At 52.2% G+C, this 25,963-nt stretch overlaps 1 protein-coding gene across 1 annotated transcript in view; it reads left to right on the plus strand.

Moving 5' to 3' along the window:
* Positions 1-2,400: 2,400 nt before the first annotated feature.
* LOC128850750 (hydrocephalus-inducing protein-like) overlaps positions 2,401-25,963 on the plus strand; it is a 58,121-nt gene continuing 34,558 nt past the window's right edge. The window contains exon 1 of the mRNA XM_054055737.1: positions 2,401-2,414. Within this exon, the coding sequence (XP_053911712.1) occupies positions 2,401-2,414 (14 nt within the window). The remainder of the gene's footprint in view (positions 2,415-25,963) is intronic.

The following is a 25,963-nucleotide window of genomic DNA, read 5'->3' on the forward strand; positions in this document are numbered from 1 at the left end:
ATCATCATCTCATCTCCAATTCCTGCACAAAATTCTTAGCAAACCAATCCAGCAGTGGTGTGGGCCCAGAATCAGTTGAGAGCCAGTATAGTGCCATCACCCCTCTGTTTAGGACCTGTTTTTTCCTGAGCTCCAGGCAGCTCAGCTCCCAGTGGAAGCCCTTTTGCCTGGTTTCAGGAGCAGCTACAGAGGTCTAATGTATTCTGGGTGTCTCCCACTCCTGTTGCTCCTCATGTGTGTTCAGAAATGCAGATGGTTCCCTGCAAATCCACATCATCTTCTGGCATCACCCTTTCTTAAATGTAAAAAGCTAACTTGGATATTGTGGTGGAGGCCACGGGCTACCCTGAATACCAAGTAATGCAAGTAACCCTGCAACAATGATAGCAGCGTCTGTTCAGTGGTGCTTATCTTTGGTGTTTTCCAGTACAGCATTGTTCTGGATCCTGGCCCATCCCGCACCATCCTGTTCATCTACCAGTGGACCACCACCAAGGCAAAAAGACCGGGGTGATCAGGGAGTGTAGTTCCTGTCCTGTAAGAGGTAAGGTGCCCAATTCAGGCTCATGGTCTGTGGGACTGGTGTGGGAAGGGTGGAATCCTAGATATCTGTGCATGGACCATCACTGCAGTTTCCTCAGCTCCTGGGTCATCTAGCCGTACACTGCAACAGCGGTGACAGTGAAGCACAGGCTGCTGATTTTCAGCTTGGGTCTGCTCAACGTGGGCAGATTTAGCCATAAATGATTGGACAGCAGGGCACTTAGCAGTAGCATGGGACAGGTTTTTTGCCCTGCTGCAGGCAGGGAAACGCACAGAGAGGCTGGGGCTGACGTCTACATGGATCAGTGGCAAGCCAAGATTGCTGAGCTTCTCACCTAGGCGCGACAGTGAATGGCAAGAGAGACAAAAGTGGCTGAGGGTGACTCCTGGTACCTTCTACCTCCTCCAGGCTGTACTTTGGGCAGTAAGTGGTGTAGCTCCAGGACAGCAGAGGCACAAAGACTCCAAACCCCTGTGTGAGGTTTGACAACACAAGCAGTTCAGTTTGGTTTCAGGTGTCACGTGTTGGAGAACACTGGGTTCTTCCTCACCAGTTTGAATTGGTTTGGCCCTGCCAAAGGCAGCTGAAAACTGTTGCATGCATTAATGCTCAGGGTTTTCCTTCCCTATCTCTCAGTCTTGTTTTGATATCAAAGCCCAATTATAGCAGGATGCTGGGAAACCCTGAACATCAGCAGCCGTTTGCATGGCAGCTGCATAACACGCAAGGAAGAGAGTTTGTGCCCTTGTAGACTGTAAGCAATACAAACCACACATAGAAGATGCTATAAGGGGCTCCTTGAAACCTTGTGTGTGTCCCTTGACTGTTGCCATGTTCACTGGCTGGGGTTAAAAACCAGCCTACTGTGGCTCCACACAGCAGCTTAGCGAGCAGCAACAAGAGTCCCAGGCAGATCTCTTGCCCAGATGTGAGGAGCAAGTCCTGTCGGCACGGCAGCGCAGCCCCAGCTTTTGAGCAGCCGTAGGCAAGCTGCAGCTCAGTCCTACCAGGGCCCCAGAGAGCAAAGCACGTGCCAGGGGAGTCACACAGCCAGGAAGACAAGTGGGCCAGAGGACAGGGAAGTGAGGCTCTCTCTGTGTAGTCGTTCAAAACCAAGACTTAAGACCTCATTGAAGCTGGGTGGACAGATGAGTCAGGGCGTGCAAACAGCTTCTCTCTGAACAAGCACCAGCTGCCTCCAGAGCAGAAAGAGTCTTGCTTGCAGGTGGGGGCTCGGAAGCCACCTCCGCCAACACAAGAGGAAGTGGCTGGAGAGGAAAGAGGTGACACATCAGCCTCAGCTTTTGTCTGCATGGCACTGCATCCTTTTGCTTATCTTTTACAGCGGCCAAACCACATTTCTTCCTCTGTGGACTAAGCCAGCCTCAGCTGTTGTAGCAGTAACGTCGCTGCTACGTGGTCATTTATGGATGTCTCAGCAGCAGAGCTAGGTTTCCTTAGTGCGATTTGGATTTACATCTGCATGTGTTTTTGTTTCAGGTCCATATTTTTAGCAGGATGGCTAGATAAAGGAGCTCCTTCATTCCAATCCATGACAGGTCCTGTCTTTAACCATGCCCTAGGACAGCAACCTCTTGAGTAACAGCTCTCACGCTTCTCCCATACCTTTACTTAGAAATTTCATTTTTCCCTCTGGTTCTCAGGTCTGAGAAGTCTCCAACAACTCAGATTCTCCTCCAGGGAAGTAGGGAAGAAGCTGGCATAAAGTTTGAACTGGGCAGAGAAAGAGATCCGGCAGAGCAGCACAGCCACAACTTCTTGGGAGCAATCCTCAGCGCATTGCAGCTGAAGTGAGCGAATGTTTACAAACCCACACCCAGAGATCAGCACACGTCATGCCGATCATTCTGTAAGTGCATCTCTCCCTGTCTGCTCTGGAGTGTGTTCCATCCCTAATCTGCTAGTCAGAAAAACCTTCTTCAGATCCCGACGTACTTGAGGGGAGTAGAGCATAGCTATGCTCTCCATGCTCCTCCCCCCAAGCAGCTATGAGGATGACAGTCTTGCTACTGCTACCGGTGTGTGAAACATCTCCTTCACAATTAGGGCTTCACAATTAATGCTTGAGAAAACATCTGTTAGTTTGGAAGCTGCAATATTTTCACTTAGTAGAATCATAAAGGCTTAAAAGACCTCTAAGCTCATCCAGTCCAACCATCAGCCCAACACCACCTTGTCTACGGAAGCATGTTCTCAAGTGCCACGTCTATGTGTGACAACCCACGTGGGTGCACAGGGGTGCTTTTTGTCAGCAAGTAGTGGGAATATCAACCTTACCACACCCTTTTGTGGACCCTGTTTTTTGTCACTTCATTACTGGGACCTTTAGCTGCTTTTAGCTAGTGGGGAAAAGTAAGGTCTGGAAGGGCCAGGTCAGTGAAGTGAGGCCACAGGATCCTTCCATGGCAGAGGGTACTAAACTCTCAAATCCTTGAATGGTGGCGTAACTGTTCAAACCATCCCTTTGCTGTTCTTGCCCCCAGTACTGTGCAAGGGGAGAGGGAAGTAACAGCAGGAATGGGATTGCCATTTTGTCTTTGTGCTACTACCAAAATGGGAGAGCACAGCAGCAAGCACTTTAACAAGCAAATGTGCCTTTTTCTTTTCTCTTTAGCATCACCCATCCCACCCGCTCTGACAGTCTCCCTGCAGCCCTGACTGTGGCCCTGAAGTCATCCCCCTTTGACTTCCAGGGGGCACAAATCCTGTGCAGTCCAGAAAAGGAAGCATTCAATTGGGTTGCTGTTAATTATGTCCTAGAGAACTTCTTCAAGGTAAAGAATGATCCTGAGTGGGGAGTACACAACAGAGCTGAGCAATTCCCACTAGGAAACAGCCACAGAAGCACATGGAGAGATCGTTAAAGCCCTGCACTTTAAACAGTGCTTAGAAGCACAGCTTCTACTGCCTTTCAGAGGAGGCAGGGTGGTGGTATCCCACACCAGCTGACTGAGGGGTGCAATGCGAGATGGTTTGAACTAGACTGAAGGACCAAACCTCTAATACAGCCTTTCATGGACATGTTCATGCAGTTACCCTAACAGATGTGAGGCTCTCCTAACAGCACACCCAGAATGCTCACATAGGTGACCTTACATAGCCTGGCCCTAGGGCATCAACTGGACTCCACTGCGCTGAGTCCATGCAGCTTTAGCTCAGCACCACTATCAAACAGTCATTGCTGCTGTCTGTGGGTGCTGTGGGATTGCCGCTGGAGTCCAGCTGTCCCGCGGGGCAGCCTCTGGATGGTGGACAGAGAAACAGAGCAAAAGCCCAATAATTTGCGCCTTATTGAGGTGCCAGGGCGAGTGCAGCTGGGTGTCTCAGCCCAGGGGCCTGCTCTGGGTTCAGAAGACACTTGCTAAACAAACAGAATACACTTAGGTTCTCTTGCTCTACCCATGGCTTCTCAATCCAAAGGGTCTCCAGAAAAACAAGCAAGAAAAGGTAGTACCAGCAAGCAACTATGCCCGGCTGGTACTGGCTATGTAAATGTCCTGTGTCCAGTCTCTTCCAGCAGAAGCCACCCCTGCAGCCCCCTGCTGTCAGTATCGAAACCTACACACATACACCCCACACAAAAGAAAGAAAGTTAAGAAGAGAGCATTTTTTTCTGATCTCGCTCTAAATAAGTTAAAAAAATAAAAATCAGAAACAAACAATATTCAGCCTTCCAAAAACCCCTTCATCAACATATACCCTTTATCAAAGCCTGTCTGTGTGATATTTTTACAAGTTATAAAGATTCAAAACAAAACAGGACTATAAGCTTATTTAGCTTTTCAGACCACCTCCCAGCTTAACATTGAACACTGTATCATTTTTGCCAGCTTGCCTTGTTTTCAGATATGTACTCTATTTTATCTTTAGTCCTTTCATATCTTTCACTTTATCTTTGCAAACCACAAAGCATGAAAACTAACTCCTCTCTGGATGGATAACACAGATGCTAACAGTTGTGAAGAAAAAGAATTCTAATTTGCATTATGGGGCAAAAATGAATACTGCTACTGTTCAAGGAGCACTTGCTCCATCCAAGGTAGCTACTTCCCATACAATTCCGAGTCATCTCATTTAAACTATATATTACCTAAAAGGTTGGACCAAACGATCCTTTAAGTCCCTCCCAACGTGCCAATCTGTGATTCTGTGAATACTGAACAACACGTACCGTATCAGTTTCCCTCGTCTCCATGTAACACTCATGAGAAATATATTAATTTCAACTCCACTCTTTATTTCAACTCTACTCTTTATGGAGTGGGCTGGAATTGTAAAACCACCAGTTTCTCCAAATTCTTTTTCCAGAGGTTTTTCAGACATAGTAAGAGCAGTAAAGAGCATTGTTTCTATCAAAGCCACTCAAGAGGCAAGAATTAGGAACTATAAAGTCCAATACAAATATGAACTCAATGACAGGAGTACATGACTTGCCACCTACATGAGTTTTACTCCTGACATCTACTAATCTAAAGAACAAAAAAAAAACCCTGCTAAGGCTCAAATGTACCATATAGTTGAACTCACCCTATTTTTTTTGCTCAGTTTGGAAGATGAATTTATGACAAACGCTATCTTACTGAATTGATGATACAGTTTACATCACTTTTCAAGATGATATGGGACCTTTACTATCTCTACATGGGATTTTCATCCTAAATATTTTTAAATTAGAAATAGCACACTGCAATTATTAATTCTAAAGGAGTGTCCTGTAAGACCTCTCTTGCCTTCTATCAGAAACAGCCTGGCCAGCAGGCCCAGGGAGGTTATTCTGCCCCTGTACTCAGCACTGGTCAGACCGCACCTTGAAAACTGTGTTCAACTCTGGGCCTCTCGCTGCAAGAAGAATGTTGAGGCTCTGGAGTGTGTCCAGAGAAGAGCAATGAAGCTGGTGAGGGGCTGGAGAACAAGTTTTATGAGGAACGGCTGAGGAAGCTGGGGTTGTTTAGCCTGGAGAAGAGGAGGCTGAGGGGAGACCTTATTGTTCTCTACAACTACCTGACAGGAGGTTGTGGAGAGGTGGGTTCTGGTCTCTTCTCCCAAGTGACGGGGGACAGGACAAGGGGGGAAAGGCCTCAAGCTGCACCGGGGGGATTCAGACTGAATATCAGAAGAAACGTTCTACACAGAAAGAGTCATCAGGCACTGGAACGGCTGCCCAGAGAGGTGATTGAGTCACCATCCCTGGAGGCATTTAAGAGATGGGTAGAGGAGGTGCTTAGGGACATGTTTTGGTGGCACATAGGAATGATTGGCCTCGACGATCCCAGAGGTATTTTCCAAACTGGTGATTCTATGATTCTTCTAGTTTACTTCTTACAGCCTGATTGCTGTCTGAGGGGAAAGCTCAGACTGTGAGGACATGGAGCCATCTTTGTATATTCCAGTTTTCTGATTTCATGTTTGGCTTAATATGACATTTTGTTAGAGCTTGAGTTTCCATTTGACAGCCTCAATTCTGAGTTAAAACAAGGTATTATGTAAGCCGTCTAGGCAGTGTTGAGCACTTGCTAGAAGTCCTTTTGGAGTTGGAAAGAACGGTTACTATTGTCTCCCTAAAGCGCTTACAAGAAAACACTGAGTGATCTTTGGGTTTATTTCTTCTTTATTTCTCATACAAAGCTGAGTAAGCTGACAAAGGAGGATGTCCTCCTGGACCTGCTGTTTGTGAACAGAGAAGGCCTCGTGGGGGATGTGACGGTTGGAGGATGCGTGGGACAAAGCGATCATGAGATGATGGAGTTTTCAGTTCCAGGTGAGATAACGAGGGGAATTAGCAAAACAGTCACATTAAACTTCCAGAGGGCAGACTTTGGACTGCTCAGAAGGCTGTTGGCAAAGTCCCATGGGAGACAGTCCTTAAGGGCAAGGGAGCCCATGAGGGCTGGGTGCTCTTCAAAACTGAAATCCTAGCAGCTCAGGAGCAAGCCATCCCCACGTTCCGGAAAAGGAGCTGGAGGGGGAAAAAACCAGCTTGGTTAAGCAGGGAGATCTTCAGAGGCATCAAAAAGAAGAGGAATGTCTATGAGCTTTGGAAGAAGGGACAAGTGTCTTGGGTGGACTACAGGGAGGAAATGAGATCGTGAAGGGAAAAAATCAGGTGGGCTAAGGCCCAGCGAGAAATCAAATTGGCTACAGGCATGTCAGTCTGAGCTCAGTGCTGGGGAAAGTCCTGGAACAGTTGATCTTGAGTACTATCATGAAGCAAGTGCAAGAGAACCGGGTGATCAGGCCCAGTTAACACGGGTTCACGAAAGGCAGGTCTTGTCAAACTAGCCTGATCGCCTTCTATGACAAAGTGACTCGACTACTGGATGAGGGAAAGGCTGTGGATGGAGTCTTCTTGGACCTCAGTAAAGCCTTTGACACAGTTTCTCACAGCATTCTGCTGCAGAAACTGTCAGCCTCTGACCTGGACAGGCGCACACTCTCCTGGGTTGGAAACTGGTTGGATGGCCGGGCCCAGAGAGTGGTGGTCAATGGAGTTAACTCCAGCTGGAGGCCAGTCACAAGTGGGGTTCCTCAGGGCTCGGTACTGGGTCCAGCCCTGTTCAATGTCTTTATCAATGACCTGGATGAAGGCATCGAGTGCACCCTTAGCAAGTTTGCAGATGACACTAAGCTGGGAGGAAGTGTGGATCTGCTGGAGGGTAGGGAGGCTCTGCAAAGGGATCTGAACAGGTTGGACTGCTGGGCCGAGACCAATGGGATGAGGTTTAGCAAGGCCAAATGCCGGGTCCTGCACTTGGGGCACAACAACCCTATGCAGAGTTACAGATTAGGAGATGTCTGGCTAGAAATCTGCCTAGAGGAGAAGGACCTGGGGTTGTTGGTTGACAGCCAATTGAACATGAGCCAGCAGTGTGCCCAGGTTGCCAAGAAGGCCAATGGCATCTAGAAAGGGTGTGACCAGCAGGTCCAGGGAGGTCATTCTCCCACCTTGAATACTGTGTTCAGTTCTGGGCCCCTCACCACAAGAAGGATGTTGAGGCTCTGGAGCGTGTCCAGAAAAGAGCAGCAAAGCTGGTGAGGGGGCTGGAGAATAAGTCTTATGAGGAGGGGCTGAGAGAGCTGGGGTTGTTTAGCCCGGAGAAGAGGAGGCTGAGGGGAGACCTTATTGCTCTCTGCAACTACCTGACAGGAGGTTGTGGAGAGGAGCGAGCAGGCCTCTTCTCCCAAGTGATAGGGGACAGGACAAGGGGGAATGGCCTCAAGCTCTGCCAGGGGGGTTAAGGCTGGACATCAGGAAAAAAATTTTCACAAAAAGGGTCATTGGGCACTGGAACAGCTGCCCAGGGAAGCGGTTGAGTCACCTTTGCTGGAGGTGTTTAAAGGACAGGTGGAAGAGGTGCTGAGGGGCATAGTTTAGGGGTTGTTAGGAATAGTTGGACTCGATGATCCAGTGAGTCCTTTCCAACATAGTGATTCTATGACTCTATGATTCTTGTTTGATTGCTTGATTGCTTGTTTAAGGAGATTGCTGGTGTTAAGTGGGAATTCATTACGTCTGAGAGAGTAGAGAGACCATTCACGTCAGCAAACCAGGCTGAGACAAAATGAGTAAGACCTGGATGCAGGAAGTCAATGTTCACCCCAGGATGAAAAGTCCCCTGATAAGAAGGGATTCTCCATTTTCATTTAGAGATTTCCAAGGTAGATGCTCTGAAACTATTACAGGAAGGGGAGACCAGAACAGCTTAGCTATTGTCTGCAGTGTAAGTACTACATTGTAGCTTTAGTTAAAATATTGTACTTTTACAACTTCTCAGTGTACTTCCCAACACACTTGTACAGATAAGCTTCTGCCAGTTATTCTTCTGTGGTGAGTGGAGTAAATTATATCAGTAAATAAAGCCTGAAGTTCTATGAGTTGTGTCAGAAAAGTGGATGTTACCGTATTGAGATGAAGCGCATCACTAGGTTTGCTGGAGGGCGACAGGGCTATGAAGGAAGCCCTGAGCAATGAGATCACTATTGACAAAACAGGGAAAAAACTCACCACACTGATGGGGTTGCTATAGAAGTGCAAATTTTTCTCAGATCACTAAATGAATTTGGTCCCAGTCTGCTCGTACGTGTGCTGAAAGGCAGGAGCAAAACAAGCAGCAGAACATCTGAGGCCAAGCAGTTCACCAGTCTGGTAACTAGGGGGAAAACCTACACATTCCCAGATGAGACAGCCATAAGAGAACACGAAGAGTACTTTGGATCCATTCTAGAGGAAAGGTTGATGCGGCCTCCAAGTCTGTGAGAAGCTCTTTCCTTCATACCTCTTCATCAGAGGGCTGGTTGTAGTTTGAAGAGCTGTTGCTCACTTTAAAGGGTAGTTTCAAGACTCCAGAGAATGATGTTGGTTAATAATTCAGCTCATAACACCCACCAGTTTCAAACATTTAAGGAAGAAATAAAGAGTTCTTGTCACAAAGCTAAATCAAAAACCATTGGATGCCATCTTGAAGGAAGACAGGCTCTTGTTAAAAATGCAGAATTGAGAGTTCTTGTTCACTGACTTCTGGGTCCCATGGATAGCTGGCAAACTTCTAGGCTTCCAATCCCACAGCATAACATCTGCATACTCTGCTGGTTGTAGAGTGATGTTCAGAGACATTTTGGAAAACATTTCCGTGGGATTCTTCCACAGAGATGAAACATTGTTATGCTAACGCTAATTAGCAGCCATTAGAGCAAGCCTGCTCTCTGGGAAATGGGATGGTCCTCTTTCCCCCAAGGCCAATCAGGATGGGGCCAATTGGCCACTCTTGGAAACCTCTGAGGTGGCTCCAGGTTCAGGGAGAACAGGGCTGTGGCATCTCCTGGGAGGCGTGACCAGCCTGTGGGACAAGGAGGCAGATCTTGCTCACATGGTCAGGGAATAGCTGATCACCAGCTCTAGGGTCAGGAAGGAATTTTCGCCCAAGGCAGATTGGCACTGGTCCCATGGCGGCGGGGGCACTGGGGTTGCCTTCCTCTGCAGCACAGAGTATGACCACTTGTCAGGGCTCCTTTGCTGGTGGTCCACTTTGGCTGGGTCACTGCCCACATGCCCACTGTGTTCATGCACCACAAGGATGACCTGTAGTGCCCTGCAGCTGGAGGCAGGAAGGCTTTTTTTTCCCCCACAATGAACCAGCAAGTGTCCCTGGGGGTTTTGTGCCTCCTCTGTAGCTCTCAGCACAGCCCCTTTTGTCACGGCCCACTCATAAGCGGATGCATGATGGTTCATTTCAGCTACTATCTCGGAGTGCAAAAAAGCAATAACTCAACAAGTCAAGGGAGTTAAATTTCAATCCAAACAGGAACTTTATTAATTGTGCCTGTAAAAGGGCTTGTGACAGAAAGAGAGAGAGAATAAAAAGAAAGATGGGGAGAAAAGAGAAGAAAAAAGGGGTTTACAGCTACCACCAGGGGTCCACAGATGGCCGATGTCTCTGGGACTCCCGGTCCAGAAGGCGTTCCACTGCTTCTGTCTTTGGTCGATGTGATCTCACGGTGGAGAACACTTTCAAAATTCAGCTGCTCCAGAGCTGTCCTTTATGCTAGTCAATACACTTGGTTCCTCCTTGTGATCCGTCTTTGCTCCACCTCAATCCTGTGGAGATATGCCAATCTCCAACTAGCAGGTCACACATGCCAAGAGAGGAGTGTCTGAGGCGTGGTTGGCTACCAAGGCAGGTCTCCTCCCCTTGCACATGCTCTCCTCCTGGCAGCGGTGTTCAGCTTGGGGTCCCTGATGAAGGCAAGTAGTCATCATCACCTTGAAACCTGGATGAACTTGTCCCTGCACATGCTCTGTTGAGGTATGGGTCTGTGGTAAGTCTCATCATCAATTTTCCTGTCTTGCTTCATGGATCTTTCACAATAGCAGGGAAATAAGGAGGTAGGTACAAGTAGCAGGGAGACTTGGAGACAGGGACAAAGCATTCATTCTGTACCAGCTTTGGCAGGTGCAAAACAATCTTTGTGTACCAGCTTTGGCTGTTTTTGCAAGGCTGGCGTCTCTGATTTACACAGTCGGGTTCTGAGTCTTAGCACCTGATGAGAAATGTTGAGACAGAAATCGATCATTTGGCCGACCCTTACACCTTGCCAGGGCTTCTTTGGGCCATTGTGGCTGGGTGCCTGCTGCTCATGCTCCACGAATGTGGCCCTTGTGCCATGCATGTTGGGGAAGGAAGCTTTCTTAAACTTCCCAGGTAGGCTCCAAGGAAGGCCCCTGGGAGGTAGTTTCTTCTCTTCTGTACAGTTGATTGCAGCCCCTTGTCAGGGCTTCTCCAGGCCCTGTTGGCTAGCTTCTTGCCTGCTGCTCTTGCACCTCCAAGGTGCCACTCATGTCTCTCATCCTGGTTCCCTCTGTCTCTCTTGTCCATTGCAAGTTTGTAGTGGGAGCGAGCTCTGCTCTTCCCTTGCCTCTGTTTCCCTTACTTGTGCAAAACAGCCTGTGCTTGGGTATCCAGCAAGTACAGGAGCAGTATTGGGGGGAACTGGCTCTCCCTGGAGGATTCAGTTACAGCATTTGCAGATCGTTTTGAATATTATTGTACAACTTTATCAAAGAATGTCTACGTATTTCTATCAATGTGTATATCCATTCGCTTTCCTATTTCCAACAATGAGGAAAGGCAGTGTCGAGGTGGAGAGTGTGATTTTGGGAATTAATAATGTCTTATTACCAAGTGTGATGACCTTTACCAGTCTGTAAACTTGAATGTACCAGTTCTCTAAAGCTTTTTTTTTCTCCATGATAGAAGGAAACATTGCAGGCTCTGAAATATCATTCAGCTTTAAGGTATGGATTGTTGAGGTAATAGGACCATGGAAATGTTCCAGTTCAGGAAATGTTTGCCTATAAAATAGATCTGGAGCAGCAACAGAGGGCTCCAAAAAGCAAGCAACACATTATACTTTAATGTCTTAACAGTTGGGTGGGGGGAAGTTTCCAACATGAGATGCGTTGCTCGCAAGTGTAGTTGTGCACTCTCCTGGGTGGAAACCTGGTTGGATGGTTGGGCCCAAAGAGTTGTGGTAAATAGAGTTAACTCCAGCTGGAGGCTGGTCACAAGTGCCCCAACCAACATCAGTTCCCAACTGACACTGGCCACAACCCCCAAATGTCAGCAGCCCGAAGCGAACGCAGCCCCAACCAACACCAGCCCCAACAAGCTCAGCCCCAAACCAACAGAACCCCCAAAAAGACACCAGCGCCGACCATTTGGGGGTTGGTGTTGGTTGAGGCTGGTGGCAGTTAGGGGCTGGTGTCAGTTGGGGCTTGTGTCGGTTGGGGGTGGTCTCGGTTGGAGCTTTTGTCGGTTGGGGGTTGTGTCGGTTGGGGCAGGCCTCTGTTGGGGGGTGTGTCATTTTGGGCTGGTGTCAGTTGGTACTTGTGTCGTTTCGGGGATGTTCTGGTTGGGGCCGGTGTTGTTTGGGGCTGGTGTCAGTTGGGGCTAGTGTTAGTTGGGTTTTTAGATGGGGGATGAGTCGGTTGGGGCCAGTCAGTTGGGGGCTGGTGTCAGTTGATGCTGGTGTCAGTTGGGGCTGGTGTTGGTTAGGGGTTCTGTTAGATGGGGGTTGTGTCATTTGGGGCAGGTGTCAGTTGGGGCAGGTGTCAGTTGGGGCTGGTGTTGGTTAGGGGTTCTGTTAGATGGGGGTTGTGTCATTTGGGGCAGGTGTCAGTTGGGGCAGGTGTCGGTTGGGGGTTGTGTCGGTCGGCGCTGGTGTCTTTTTGAGGTTCTGTTGGTTTGGGGCTGGTGTTGGTTGGGGCCGCTGTCGCTTCAGGTTGCTGACAGTTGGGGGTTCTGGCCAGTGTCAGTTGAGGACTGGTGTCGGTTGGGGCATCAGTCAGTTGGGGGCTTGTTTCTGTCGGGGCTAGTGTCGGTTGGGGCTGCTGTCAGTTGGGGGTTGTGTCGTTTCGGGCTGGTTTCAGTTGGGTCCAGTGTCAGTTGGAGGTTGTGTCGGTTGGGGCTTGTGTCAGTTGGGGGTTGTGTCGGCAGGGGCTAGTGTCGGTTGGAGCTGTTTTCAATTGGGGCTGGTGTCGGTTGGAGGATGTGTCGGTTGGGTCTGATGTCGGTTGGGGCTTGGTGACGGTTGCGGCTGGTGTCAGTTGGGTCTAGTGTCGGTTGGGGCTGATGTCAGGTGGTGCTGGTGTCTGTTGGGGGTTGAGTCGGTTGGAGCTGGTGTCAGTTGGGGGTTGATTCAGTTGTGGCCGGTGCCTGTTGGGGGATTTTTCGGTTGGGGCCGGTTCCAGTTGGGGCTGGTGTCGGTTGGGACTGGTTTCGGATAGGGAATGTGTTGGTTGGGACTAGTGTCGGTTGGGGCTGCTGTTTGTTGGGAGTTGTGTCGTTTTGGGCAATTTTCAGTTGGGTCCGTTGTCAGTTGGGAGATGTGTCTGTTGGGGCTGGTGTCGTTTCGAGCTAGTGTCAGTTGGAGGTTGTGTCGGTTGGGGCTGGTGTCGGTTGAGGCTGGTGTCGGTGGGGGGTTGTGTTCGTTGGGGCTGGTGTAAGATGGGGGCTGGTGTCGGTTGGGGCTGTTTGTTGGTTGAGGCTGGTGTCACTTAGGAGATATGTCGGTTGGGGCTGCTGTTTGTTGGGGGTTGTGGCTTTAGTCAGTTGGGTTTTTTTCGGTTGTGCCGGTGTCAGTTGGGGCTGGTGTCAGTTGGGGGTTGTGTTGAGTGGGGCTGGTGTTGGTTGGAACAGGTGTCACTTGGGGGTTGAGTCGGTTGTGGCCGGTGTCAGTTGGGGGATGTGTCAGTTGGGGCTGGTGTAGCTTGGGGGTTTTATCTGCTGGGGCTGGTTTCAATGGGGAGCTGGTTTCAGTTGGGGGTTATATCGGTTGGGACTTGTGTCAGTTGGGGGATGTTTTGTTTTTGATGGTGTCACTTGGGGCTTGTGTTGGTTGGGGCTGGTGTTGGTTGGGGGTTGTGTTGGTTTGTGTTGTTGATGGTTTAAACTTGTGTCAGTTGGGGGTTATATCAGTAGGGGCTGGTGTCGGTTGGGGCGGCTGTCGCTTTGGGCTGCTGTCATTGGGGGTTGTGTCTGTTGGGGGATGTGTCGGTTGGGGCTGGTTTCAGTTGGGAGTTGTGTCGGTTGGGGCCGGTGACAGTTGGGGCTGGTATCGTTTGGGGCCGCTGTCAGTTTGGGGTTTTAACGGTTGGGACTGTTTTCAGTTGTGGGTTGTGTCAATTGGTTCTGGTGTCGTTTGGGGCTGGTGTCAGTTGGGGGTTCTTTCAGTTGGGGCTGGTGTCAGGTGGGGGCTGTTGTTGGTTGGAACTGGTAACAGTTGGGGGTTGTGTCAGTTTGGGTTGGTGTCAGTTTGGGCTGGTGTCGGTTGAGGCTGGTGTCAGTTGGGGGTTGTGTCGGTTGGGGAAAGTGTCAGGTGGGGGCTGGTGACAGTTGGGGCTGCTGTTGGTTGGGGCTGGTGTCAGTGGGGGTTGTGTCGGTTGAGGCTGGTGTCAGTTGAGGCATGTGTCGGTTGAGGCTGGTGTCAGTTGGGGTTTGTGTCGGCTGGGTCTGGTATCGGTTGGGGGATGTGTCAGTTAGGGAATTTGTCGGTTGGTGCTGCTGTCAGTTGGGAGATGTGTTGCTTGTTGCTGGTGTCAGTTGGAGTTTGTGTCGGTTGGGGCTTGTGTCAGTTGAGGCTGGTGTCTGTTGAGGGATGCATTGGTTGGTGCTGGCTTGAGCTGGTGCCGGTGTCAGTTGGGGCTGGTGTTGGTTGGGCGTTGTGTTAGATGGGGGTTGTGTCATTTGGGGCAGGTGTTAGTTGGGGTTGGTGTCTGTTCGGGCTGGTGTCCATTGGGGCTGGTGTCTGTTTGGTGTTCTGTTGGTTTGGGGCAGCGGTTGGTTGGGGCTGGTGTCGGTTGGGGCTGCTGTCAGTTGCGCGTTGTGTCAGTTGTGGCTGGTGTCTGTTGGGGGCTGGTGACAGTTAGGGCTGCTGTCGGTTGGGACTGGTGTCAGTGGTGGTTGTGTTGGTTTGTGCTGTTGACGTTTTAAACTTGTGTCAGTTGGGGGTTGTACCAGTAGGGGCTGGTGTCAATTGTGGCCGGTGTCAGTTTTGGGATATGTCGGTTGGGGCTGGTTTGAGTTGGGACTGGTGTCAGTTGGGAGATGTGTCGGCTGGGGCCGGTGACAGTTGGGGCTGGTATTGGTTGGGGCCGGTGTCAGTTTGGGGTTTTATCTTTTGGGACTGTTTTCGGTTTAGGGTTGTGTCAATTGGGTCTGGTGTCGTTTGGGGCTGCTGTCAGTTGGGGGTTCTTTCGGTTGGGGCTGGTTTCGGGTGGGGGCTGGTGTCAGTTGGGGCTGGTAACAGCTGGGGGTTGTTTTAGTTTGGGCTGGTGTCAGTTGAGACTAGTGACAGTTGGGGCTCCTATCAGTTGGGGGATGTGTCGGTTGGGGCTGGTGTCATTTGTGGCCAGTGTCAGTTTTGGGATGTTTCTCTTGGGGCTGGTGTCAGTTGGGGGTTGTGTCTGTTGGGGCCTGGTGTCGGTGGGGACTGCTGTCAGTTCGGGGATGTGTCGGTTGGGGAAAGTGTCAGGTGGGGGCTGGTGACAGTTGGGGCTGCTGTCGGTTGGGGCTGGTGTCAGTGGGGGTTGTGTCGGTTGGGGCTGTTTTCAGTTTGGGCCGGTGTCAGTTGCGGGTTGTGTCGATTTGGGCTGGTGTCATAAGGTGGGTGTGTTGGTTGGGTCTGGTGTCAGTTCGGGGCCGGTGTCAGTTGGGGGTTGTGTCAATTGTGGCTGGTGTCAGTTGGGGGTTCTGTCAGTTTTGGTTTGTGTCAGTTCTTGCTGGTGTCAGTTGAGGGTTGTGTTGCTTGTGGCTGGTTTCAGTTCAGGCTGGTGTCGGTTGGGGCCGGTGTCGGTTTGGGCTGGTGTCAGTAGTGGGATCTGTCGGTGTGGAATGGTGTCGGTTGGGGCTTTTGTCCGTTGGGGCTGGTGTCAGTTGGTTCTGGTGTTAGTTGGGGGTTGTGTCAGTTGCGGGATGTGTCAGTTGTGGCTTCTGTCAGTTGGGTTTTTTTCGGTTGTGCCGGTGTCAGTTGGGACTGGTGTCAGTTGGGGGTTGTGTTGAGTGGGGCTGGTGTTGGTTGGAGCAGGTGTCAGTTGGGGGTTGAGTCGGTTGTGGCCGGTGTCAGTTGGGGGATGTGTCAGTTGGGGCTGGTGTCAGTTGGGGGTTTTATCTGATGGGGCTGGTTTCAATTGGGAGCTGGTTTCAGTTGGGGGTTATGTCGGTTGGGGCTGGTGTCTGTTTGGGGGATGTTTTGTTTTTGATGGTGTCACCTGGGGCTTGTATCGGTTGGGGCTGGTGTCAGTTTGGGGTTGTGTTGGTTTGTGCTGTTGACAGTTTAAACTTGTGTCAGTTGGGGGTTGTATCAGTATGGGCTGCTGTCGCTTTGGGCTGCTGTCATTGGGGTTTTTGTCTGTTGGGGGATGTGTCGATTGGGGCTGGTTTCAGTTGGGGCTGGTGTCAGTTGGTAGTTTTCTTGGTTGGGGCCGGTTACATTTGGGCTGGTATCGGTTTTGTCTGGTGTCAGTTCGGGGTTTTATCAGTTGGGACTGTTTTCAGTCATGGGTTGTGTTAAGTGGGTCTGGTGTCGTTTGGGTCTGGTGTCAGTTGGGGGTTCTTTCGGTTGTGGCTGGTGTCAGGTGGGGGCTGTTGTCGGTTGGGGCTGGTAACAGTTGGAGGTTGTGTCAGTTTGGGCTGGTATCAGTTGGGGCTGGTGTTGGTTGAGGCTGGTGTCAGTTGGGGGTTGTATCGGTATGGGCTGCTGTTGCTTTGGGCTACTGTCATTGGGGGTTGTGTCTGTTGGGGGATGTGTCGGTTGGGGCTGGTTTCAGTTGGGGCTGGTGTCAGTTGGTAGTTTTGTCGGTTGGGGCCAGTTACACTTGGGGCTGGTATCGGTTTTGTCCGGTGTCAGTTCGGGGTTTTATCAGTTGGGACTGTTTTCAGTTGTGGGTTGTGTCAAGTGGGTCTGGTGTCGTTTGGGTCTGGTGTCAGTTGGGGGTTCTTTCGGTTGTGGCTGGTGTCAGGTGGGGGCTGTTGTCGGTTGGGACTGGTAACAGTTGGAGGTTGTGTCAGTTTGGGCTGGTGTCAGTTTGGGCTGGTGTCGGTTGAGGCTGGTGTCAGTTGGGGGTTGTGTCGGTTGGGGCCGGTGTCATTTGGGGCCAAGGTCAGTTGGGGTTTGTGTCGGTTGGGGCTGCTGTCAGTTGGGAGTGTTGTCGATTGAGGCTGGTGTCGGCTGGGGCTGGTATTGGTTGGGGGATGTGTCAGTTAGGGAATGTGTAGGTTGGGGGTGCTGTCAGTTGAGGGATGTGTTGCTTGTTGCCGGTGTCAGTTGGGGTTTGTGTCGGTTGGGGCCGGTGGCTGTTGAGGGATGCGTTGGTTGGGGCTGGTGTCAATTGGGCCTGGTGTCAGTTGTGGCTGGTGTCAGTTGGGGGCTGGTGTCGCTTCGGACTGGTGTCAATTCAGGGATGTGTCGGTTGGGGCTGGTGTCAGTTGGGACTAGTGACAGTTGGGTCTGGTGTCAGTTTGGGGATTTGTCGGTTCGGGCTAGTGTCAGTTGTGGCCGGTGTCAGTTTTGTGAGGTGTCGGTTGGGGGTTGTGTCTGTTGGGCCTGGTGTCAGTTGGGACTAGTGAGAGTTGGGGCTGCTGTCAGTTGGGGGATGTGTCGGTTGGGGAAAGTGTCAGGTGGGGGTTGGTGACAGTTGGGGCTACTGTCGGTTGGGGGTGGTGTTGGTTTGTGCTGTTGACGGTTTAAACGTGTGTCAGCTGGGGGTTGTATCAGTAGGGGCTGGTGTCGGTTGGGGCTGCTATCGCTTTGGTCTGCTGTCATTGGGGGTTGTGTCTGTTGTGGGATATGTCAGTTGGGGCTGGTTTCAGTTTGAGTTGGTGTCATTTGGGGGATGTGTCGGTTGGGGCCGGTGACAGATGGGGCTTGTGTCGGTTTGGGCCAGTTTCAGTTTGGGGTTGTGTCGGTTGGGGCTGCTGTCACTTGTGGGTTGTGTCAGTTGGGTCTGGTGTCGGTTGTGGCATGTGTCAGTTGCGGGATGTGTCAGTTGGGGCTGGTTTCGGTTGTGGCATGTGTCAGTTGGGGGATGTGTCGGTTGGTGCTGGTGTCAGTTCGGGGTTTTGTCTGTTGGGACTTGTTTCAGGTGGGGGCTGGTTTCAGTTTGGGGTTGTGTCGGTTAGGGCTGCTGTCAATTGGGGGATGTTTCTTTTTTTGATGGTGTCAGTTGGGGGTTGTGTCAGTAGGGGCTGCTGTCGGTTGGGGCTGCTGTCGCTTTGGGCTGCTGTCATTGCGGGGTGTGTCTGTTGGGTATTGTGTCGGTTGTGGCAGGTGTCAGTTGGGGGATGTGTCAGTCGGGGCTGGTGTCGGTTGTGGCATGTGTCAGTTGTGGCATGTGTCCGTTGGTGGTGGTGTCAGTTGGGGGGTTTTTCTGTTGCGGCTGGTTTCAGGTGGGGGCTGGTTTCAGTTTGGGGTTGTGTCGGTTGGGGCTGGTGTCAGTTGGGGGATATTTTGTTTTTTGATTATGTCATTTGGGGCTTTTGTCGCTTGGGGCTGGTGTCATTTTGGGGTTGTGTCAGTTTGTGCTGTTCACGGTTTAAAATTCTGTCACTTGGGGGTTTTGTCAGTAGGGGCTGGTGTAAGCTGGGGCTGCTGTCGTTTTGGGCTGCTGTCATTAAGGGTTGTTTCTGCTGGGGGATGTTTTGGTTGGGGCCGGTGTCAGTTGGGGCTGGTGTCAGTTGGGGGATGTGTCGGTGTGGAATGGTGTCGGTTGGGGTTTTTTTCTGTTTAGGCTGGTGTTGGTTGGGGCTGGTGTCAGTTGGAGGTTGTGTCGGTTGGGGCTGGTATTGGTTGTGGCCGGTGTCAGTTGGGGCATGTGTCGGTTGGGGATTGTGTCAGTTGGGGTTTGTGTCGGTTAGGGTTGCAGCTGGTGTCAGTTGGGGGATGTGTCGGTTGGGGCTGGTGTTGGTTGGGGCTGGTGTCAGTTTGGGCTGGTGTCAATTGTGGCTGGAGTCGGTTGGGGGATGTGTCTGTTTGGGCTGGTGTCAGTTGGGACTGGTGTTAGTTTGGGCCGGTGTCAGTTGTGGCTTGTCTCAATTGAGGGATGTGTCAGTTTGGTCTGGTGTCCGTTGGGGTTTCTGTCAGCTGGGGCCGTTGTGAGTTGGGGGTTGTGTCAGTTGGGGCTGTTGTGAGTTGGGGCTCGTGTCAGTTGGGCTGTTGTCAGTTGGGGCTCGAGTCAGTTGGGGCCTGGTGTCAGTTGGGGCTGGTGTCAATTGGGGGATGTGTTGGTTGGGGCCCGTGTCAGTAGGGGGATGTGTCGGTAAGTGCCGATGTCAGCTGGGGGCTGGTTTCAGTAGGGCTGGTGTCAGTTTTGGCTGGTGTCAGTTTCGGGATGTTTCGGTTAGGGCTGGTGATGGTTTGGGCTGGTGTCTATTGGGGATTGTGTCGGTTGGTCGTTGTTTCGGTTGTGGCTGGTGTCAATTGGGGCATGTGTCGTTTTTTTTCTGTTGTCGGTTGGGGCTTGTGTCAGTTGTGGCCAGTGTCAGTTGGGGGATGTGTCAGTTGGGGCTGGTGTCGATTGTGCCTGGTGTCTTTTGGGGCTGGTGTCGGTCGGGGGTTGTGACAGTTGAGGCCTAGTGTGGGTTGGGACTGTTGTCAGTTGGGGCTGGTTTTTAAATAGGGGATGATTCGTTTTGGCCGGTGTCAGTTGGGGGCTGTTGTCAGTTTTGGCTGGTGTCGGTTGAGGAGTGTGACGTTTGGGGCTGGTGTCAGTAGGGGCTGGTGTCAGTTGTGGCTGGTGTCAGGTATGGCCTGTGTCAGTTGTAGGGATGTGCCAGTTGGGGCTGGCGTCGTTCGGGGGGTGTCCTTTGGGGCTGGTGTCAGTAGGGGGATGTGTCCATTGGGGCTGGTGTCGGTTAGGGTTGCTGTAAGTTTTGGTATGTGTCAGTTTTGGGCTGGTGTTGCTTGGGGGCTGTTGTCGGTTTGGGCTGGTGTCAGTTGAGGACCAGTCTCGGGGGTTGTGTCAGTTGTGGCAGGTGTCAGTTGAGGTCTGTGTCACTTGGGGCTGGTTTTGTTTTAGGCTGGTGTCAGTTGTGGCTAGTGTCGGTTGGGGCTGGTGTCGGTTGGGGGTTGTGTCAGTTGAGGCCTAGTGTGGGTTGGGACTGGTGTCAGTTGGGTCTGATGTCTAGTTGGGGTATGAGTCGGTTGGGGCCAGTGTCAGTTGGGAGCTGGTGTCGGTTTGGGCTGGTGTCGGTTGGGGCTGGTATCGGTTGGGAATTGTGTCAGTTGGGGATGGTGTCAGTTTCTGGGTGTGTTGGTTGGGGCTAGTGTCATTTGGGGGTTGGTGTCGGTTGAGGCTGGTGTCAGTTAGGGGCTGGTGTCGTTTGGGGCTTGTGTCGGTTGGGGGTTGTGTCAGTTGGGGCAGGTGTCTGTTGGGGGATGTGTCGTTTTGGGCTGGTGTCTGATGGTACTTGTGTCATTTCGGGGATGTTCTGGTTGGGGCCGGTGTCGTTTGGGGCTGGTGTCAGTTGGGGCTAGTGTTAGTTGGGGGTTGTGTCGGTTTGTACTGCTGTCGGTTGGGACTGGTGTCAGTTGTAGGTTGTGTCGCTGGGGCTGGTGTCCGTTGGGGCTGGTGTCAGTAGGGGGATGTGTAGGTTGGGGCTGGTGTAGGTTGGGGCTGCTGTAAGTTTGGGGATGTGTCAGTTTGGGCTGGTGTCGGTTTGGGGCTGGTTTCGGTTGGGGCTGGTGTCGTTTTGGGGGTGTGTCTTTCGGGGATTGGTCTCGGTTGGGGGTTGTGTCAGTTGTGGCTTGTGTCGGTTGGGGGTTCTGTCAGTTGTTGCTGGTGTCAGTTTGGGCTGGTGTCGGTTGGGGCTGGTATCGGTTGGGAATTGTGTCAGTTGGGGATGGTGTCGGTTTCTGGGTGTGTTGGTTGGGGCTAGTGTCATTTGGGGGTTGGTGTCGGTTGAGGCTGGTGTCAGTTTGGGCTGGTGTCAGTTGGGGGCTGGTGTCGGTTGGGGCTTGTTTTGGTTGGGGACCAGTCTCGTTTGGGGGTTGTGTCAGTTGTGGCTGGTGTCAGTTGAGGGTTGTGTCGCTTGGGGCTGGTTTCGGTTCGGGCTGGTGTCAGTTTTGGCTAGTGTCGGTTGGTGCTTGCGACGGGCGAGGGAAGCAAGCGGATGACTCAATATGAGTGATAAAGCAAGCTTCAACTTTATTGATTACAGTTGCGGTTTTATATCTTTCACTACATTCTACTTAGTCATTCCCTAAACTTGATTGTTTTGGTTATACATTTGTAAAACAATCATTGGTTACTATTGCATTCATTTAATCTTATTCCCTCCTGCTTGCAGTTGCATCTGGGGGCCCACGGTACATTCCTGCTTCCTTACGTTATGCTCATCCTCCATCCTTTCTAGGTCAGCTTGACCATTACCTACTCCCTTATCAGCATGTTTCAATACTCCCCTGGTACATTCCCATTGCAGCTGGTAGATCTCCACTTATGTCAAGTGGCCTCTGTGTAATACGAGTCTCACACAGCTTCTCCGTAGATCCATGGCCTTGCTCGTTTAACCATTCCTGCATCCATTCTCCAACAGGTGCTGGCGTTAGTTGGGGGTTGTGTCAGTTGAGGCCTAGTGTGGGTTGGGACTGGTGAAAGTTGGGGCCGGTTTTTAGATGGGGGATGGGTCAGTTGGGGCCAGTCAATTGGGGGCTGGTGTCAGTTGGGGCTGGTGTCGGTTGGGGCTGGCATCAGTTTGGGCCGGTGTCAGTTGGGGGCTGGTGTTGGTTACGGGTTCTGTTAGATGGGGGTTGTGTCATTTGGGGCAGGTGTCAGTTTGGGCTGGTGTCGTTTGGGGCTGGTGTTGGTTGGGGCTGGTGTCAGTTGGAGGTTGTGTCGATTCGGGCTGCTGTCTGTTTGGGATTCTGTTAGTTGTGGGCTGGGTTTATTGGGGCTGGTGTCGGTTGGGTCGACTGTCGCTTGGGGCTGCTCTCGGTTGTGGGTAGTGTCAGTTGTCGCCGGTGACATTTGGGGCCTGGTTTCAGTTGGGGGATGTGCTGGTTTGGGCTGGTGTCAGTTGTGGATGTGTCGATTAGGGCTGCTGTCGGTTGGGAGTTGTGTTTGTTAGGGCTAGTGTCAGTTTGGGTTGGTGTCAGTTGGGGCTGGTGTCTGTTTGGGCTGGTGTCGGTTGGGGGATCTGTCATTTGGGGGATGTGTCGGTTGGGGCTGGTGTAGGTTGGGGGATGTGAAGGTGTCAGTTGTGGCTGGTGTCATTTGGGGCCGGTGTCATGTGAGGCTTGTCTCAGTTGGGGGTTGTGTCAGTTGGGGCTGGTGTCGGTTGGGTCTAGTGTCAGTTGGGGGTTGCATCAGTTGCGGCTGGTGTCAGTTAGGGCCGGATTCAGTTGGGGGCTGCTGTCGGCTGGGGCTAGTGTCAATTGCGGGATGTGTCGTTTGGGGCACGTAACAGTCGGGTCTGGTGTCGGTTGCGGCCACTGTTAGTTCGGGGTTGTGTCAGTTGGGGCTGCTGTAAGTTGTGGCTTGTGTCAGTTGGGTCTGGTGTCGGTTTTGGCCGGTGTCAGTTGTAAGATGTGTCATTTAGAGCTGGTGTTTGTTGTGGCATGTTTCAGCTGTGGGATGTCGGTTGGTGCTGGTGTCAGTTGGGGCCGGAGTCAGTTGGGGGCTGGTGTCAGATGGGGCTGGTGTCAGTTGGGGGATCTATCGGTAGAGGCTGCTGTCAGTTGTGGGCTGGTGTCGGTTGGGGCTGGTGTTGGTTGTTGGTTGTGTCAGCTGGGGCAGGTGTCAGTTGGAGGTTGTTTCGGCTGGGGCCGGTGTTTGTGGGGGTTGGTATCGTTTTGGGGATGTGTCAGTTGGGGTATGTGTCGGATTCGGCTCGTGTCAGTTAGGAGATGAATCGCTTGTTACCAGTGTAATTTGGGATTTGTGTCATTTGGGGCTGGTGTCGGTTGGGGCTGGTGTCAGTTGGGGTAGTGTCTGTTGAGGGATGTGTTGGTTGGGGTTGGCGTCAGATGGTGCCGGTGTCATTTGGGGGCTGGTGTTGGTTGGGCGTTGTGTTAGATGAGAGTTGTGTCATTTGAAGCAGGTGTCAGTTAGGGCTGGTTTCAGTTGGGGCTGGTGTCGGTTGGGGCTGGTGTCAATTCGGGCTTGTATCTGTTTGGGGTTCTGTTGGTTTGGGCAGTGCTTGGTTGAGGTTGGTGTCAGTTGGGGCTGCTGTCAGTTGAGCGTTGTGTCAGCTGTGGCCAGTGTCAGTTGGGGGCTGGTGTCAGTTGGGTGTTGTGTCGGTTGGGGACCGGTCTTGTTTGGGTGTTGTGTCAGTGGTGGCTGGTGTCGGTTGGGCGTTTTGTCATTTGTTGCTGGTGTCAGTTGAGGGTTGTGTCGCTTGGGGCTGGTTTTGGTTTGGGCTGGTGTCAGTTGTGGCTACTGTCAGTTGGTGCTGGTGTCAGTTGGGGGTTGTGTCAGTTGAGGCCTGGTGTGGGTTGGGACTGGTGTCAGTTTGGGCCGGTTTTTAGATGGGGGATGAGTCACAGAATCACAGAATCACAGAATCACAAGGTTGGAAAGGACCCATTGGATCATCGAGTCCAACCATTCTAAACACTCCTTAAACCATGTCCCTAAGCACTTCATCCACCCGTTCCTTAAACACCTCCAGGGAAGGTGACTCGACCACCTCCCTGGGCAGCCTGTTCCAGTACCCAATGACTCTTTCTGTGAAGAATTTTTTTCTGATATCCAACCTGAACCTCCCCTGATGGAGCTTCAGGCCATTCCCTCTTGTCCTGTCCTCTGTCACTTGGGAGAAGAGGCCAGATCCCTCCTCTCCACAACCTCCTTTCAGGTAGCTGTAGAGAGTAATAAGGTTTCCCCTCAGCCTCCTCTTCTCCAGGCTAAACAACCCCAGCTCTCTCAGCCGCTCCTTGTAAGACTTGTTCTCCAGCCCCCTCACCGGCTTTGTTGCTCTTCTCTGGACACTCTCCAGAGCCTCAACATCCTTCTTGTGGTGAGGGGCCCAGAACTGAACACAGTATTCAAGGTGCGGTCTCACCAGTGCTGAGTACAGAGGGAGAATAACCTCCCTGGACCTGCTGGTGACCCCATTTCTGATACAAGCCAAGATGCCGTTGGCCTTCTTGGCCACCTGGGCACACTGCTGGCTCATGTTCAGTCGGCTGTCAACCAGCACCCCCAGGTCCTTTTCTTCCGTGCAGCCGTCGGTTGGGTCCAGTCAATTGGGGGCTGGTGTCAGTTGGGGCTGGTGTCAGTTGGGGCTGGTATTGTTTGGGGCTGGCGTCAGTTTGGGCTGGTGTCAGTTGGGGGCTGGTATTGGTTACGGGTTCTGTTAGATGGGGGTTGTGTCAGTTGGGGCAGGTGTCAGCTGGGGCTGGTGTCAGCTGGGGCTGGTGTCAGTTGGGGCTGGTGTCAGCTGGGGCTAATGTCAGTTGTGGGTTTTTTTTGGTCGGCGCTGGTGTCTTTTTGGGGTTCTGTTGGTTTGGGACTGAGGTTGTTGGGGCTGGTGTCGGTTGGGGCTGCGCTCGCTTCGGGCTGCTGACATTTGGGGGTTTTGGCCAGTGTCAGTTGGGGACTGGTGTCGGTAGGGCATCAGTCAGTTGGGGGCTTGTTTCTGTCGGGGCTAGTATCGGTTGTGGCTGCTGTCAGTTGTGGGTTGTGTCGTTTCGGGCTGGTTTCAGTTGGGTCCGGCATCATTTGGGGGATGTCGGTTGGGGCTTGTGTCAGTTGGGGTTGTGTCGGCAGGGGCTGGTGTAGGTTGGAGCTGTTTTCAGTTGGGACTGTTGTCAGTTGGGGGATATGTCGGTTGGGGCTGGTGTCAGTTGGGGGTTGTGTGAGTTGGGGCCGGGTGTAAGTTGGGCCTAGTGAGAGTTTGGGCTGGTGTCAGTTGGGGGATGTGTTGTTTGGGGCTGGTATCGGTTTGGGGTTGTATCATTTAGGGCTGGTGTCGGTTGGGGTTGGTGTCGGTTGGGACTGGTGTCAGTTGGGGCTGGTGTCACTTGGGGGATCTGTCGCTTGGGGCTGGTGTCAGTTGGGGCTGGTGTCAGTTGCAGCTGGTGTCAGTTTGAGGTTTGTTCGGTTGGGGGTCATGTCGGTTTGGGCTGCTGTCAGTTGGGGGTTGTGCCGAGTGGGGCTGGTGTCAGTTGGAGCTGGTGTTGGTTAAGGCTGGTGTCAGTTGTGTTCGGTGTCAGTTGGGGGCTGGTGTCGGTTGGGGACGGTGTCATTTGGGGGTATGTCAGTTGCAGCAGGTGTTGGTTAAGACTGGTGTCAGTTGGGGGTTGGTTCGGTTGGGGCTGTTGTCGGTTTAGGCTGCTGTCAGTTGGGGGTTGTGTTGGTTGGGGCCAGTGCCGGTTGGGTGCTGGTGTCGGTTGGGGCTGGTGTCAGTTGGGGGTTGGGGCTGATGTCGGTTGGGGGTTTTGTCTGTTGCAGCTGCTGTCTGTTGGGGTATGTGTCGGTTGGGGCCAGTGTTTGTTTGGGGTTGTTTCAGTTGGGGGATGTATCGGTTCTTGGTGGTGTCAGTTTGGGGTTTTGTCCGTTGGGGCTGGTATCAATTGGGGGTTGTGACGAGTGGGGCTAGTGTTGGTTGGGGCCAGGTGTCAGTTGGGGGATGTCTCGGTTGGCGCTGGTGTCAGTGTGGGATTGTGTTGGATGGGGCTGGTGTCAGGTGGGGGCTGGTGTTTGTTGGGGCTGGTGTCGGTAAGGCTGGTGTCACCTGGGGGATGTATCGGTTGGGGTTGGTGTCAGTTGGGGGATGTGTCGGTAGGGGCTGGTGTCGGTTGGGGCTGCTCTAAGTTTGGGGACGTGTCAGTTTGGGCTGGTGTCGGCCAGGGGCTGGTCGGTTGGGGCTGGTGTCGGTTGGGGCCGCTGTCAGTTTGGTCCAGTGTCAGTTGGCGGATGTGTCGGTTGGGACTGGTATCGTTTGGGACTGGTGTCAGTTTGGGCTGGTGTCGGTTGGGGCTGGTATCGGTTGGGGGTTGTGTCAGTTGGGGCTGTTGTCGGTTTCGGGGTGTGTCGGTTGGGGCTGGTGTCAGTTGGGGGTTGGTGTCGGTTGAGGCTGGTGTCAGTTGGGGGTGTGTCTGTTGGCGATCGGTCTCGGCTGGGGGTTGTGTCAGTTATGGCTTGTGTCGGTTGGGGGTTCTGTCATTTGTTGGTGGTGTCAGTTGAGGGTTGTGTCGCTTGGGTCTGGTTTCGGTTAGGGCTGGTGTCAGTTTTGGCTAGTGTCGATTGGTACTGGTGTCAGTTGGGGGTTGTGTCAGTTGAGGCCTAGTGTGGGTTGGGACTGGTGTCAGTGGTGGCCGGTTTTTAGATGGGGGATGAGTCGGTTGGGGCCAGTCAGTTGGGGGCTGGTGTCATTTGAGGCTGGTATCATTTGGGGTTGGCATCAG

Source organism: Cuculus canorus, unplaced genomic scaffold (genome assembly GCF_017976375.1).
Source record: "Cuculus canorus isolate bCucCan1 unplaced genomic scaffold, bCucCan1.pri scaffold_67_arrow_ctg1a, whole genome shotgun sequence".
Classification (NCBI taxonomy): Eukaryota; Metazoa; Chordata; class Aves; order Cuculiformes; family Cuculidae; genus Cuculus; species Cuculus canorus.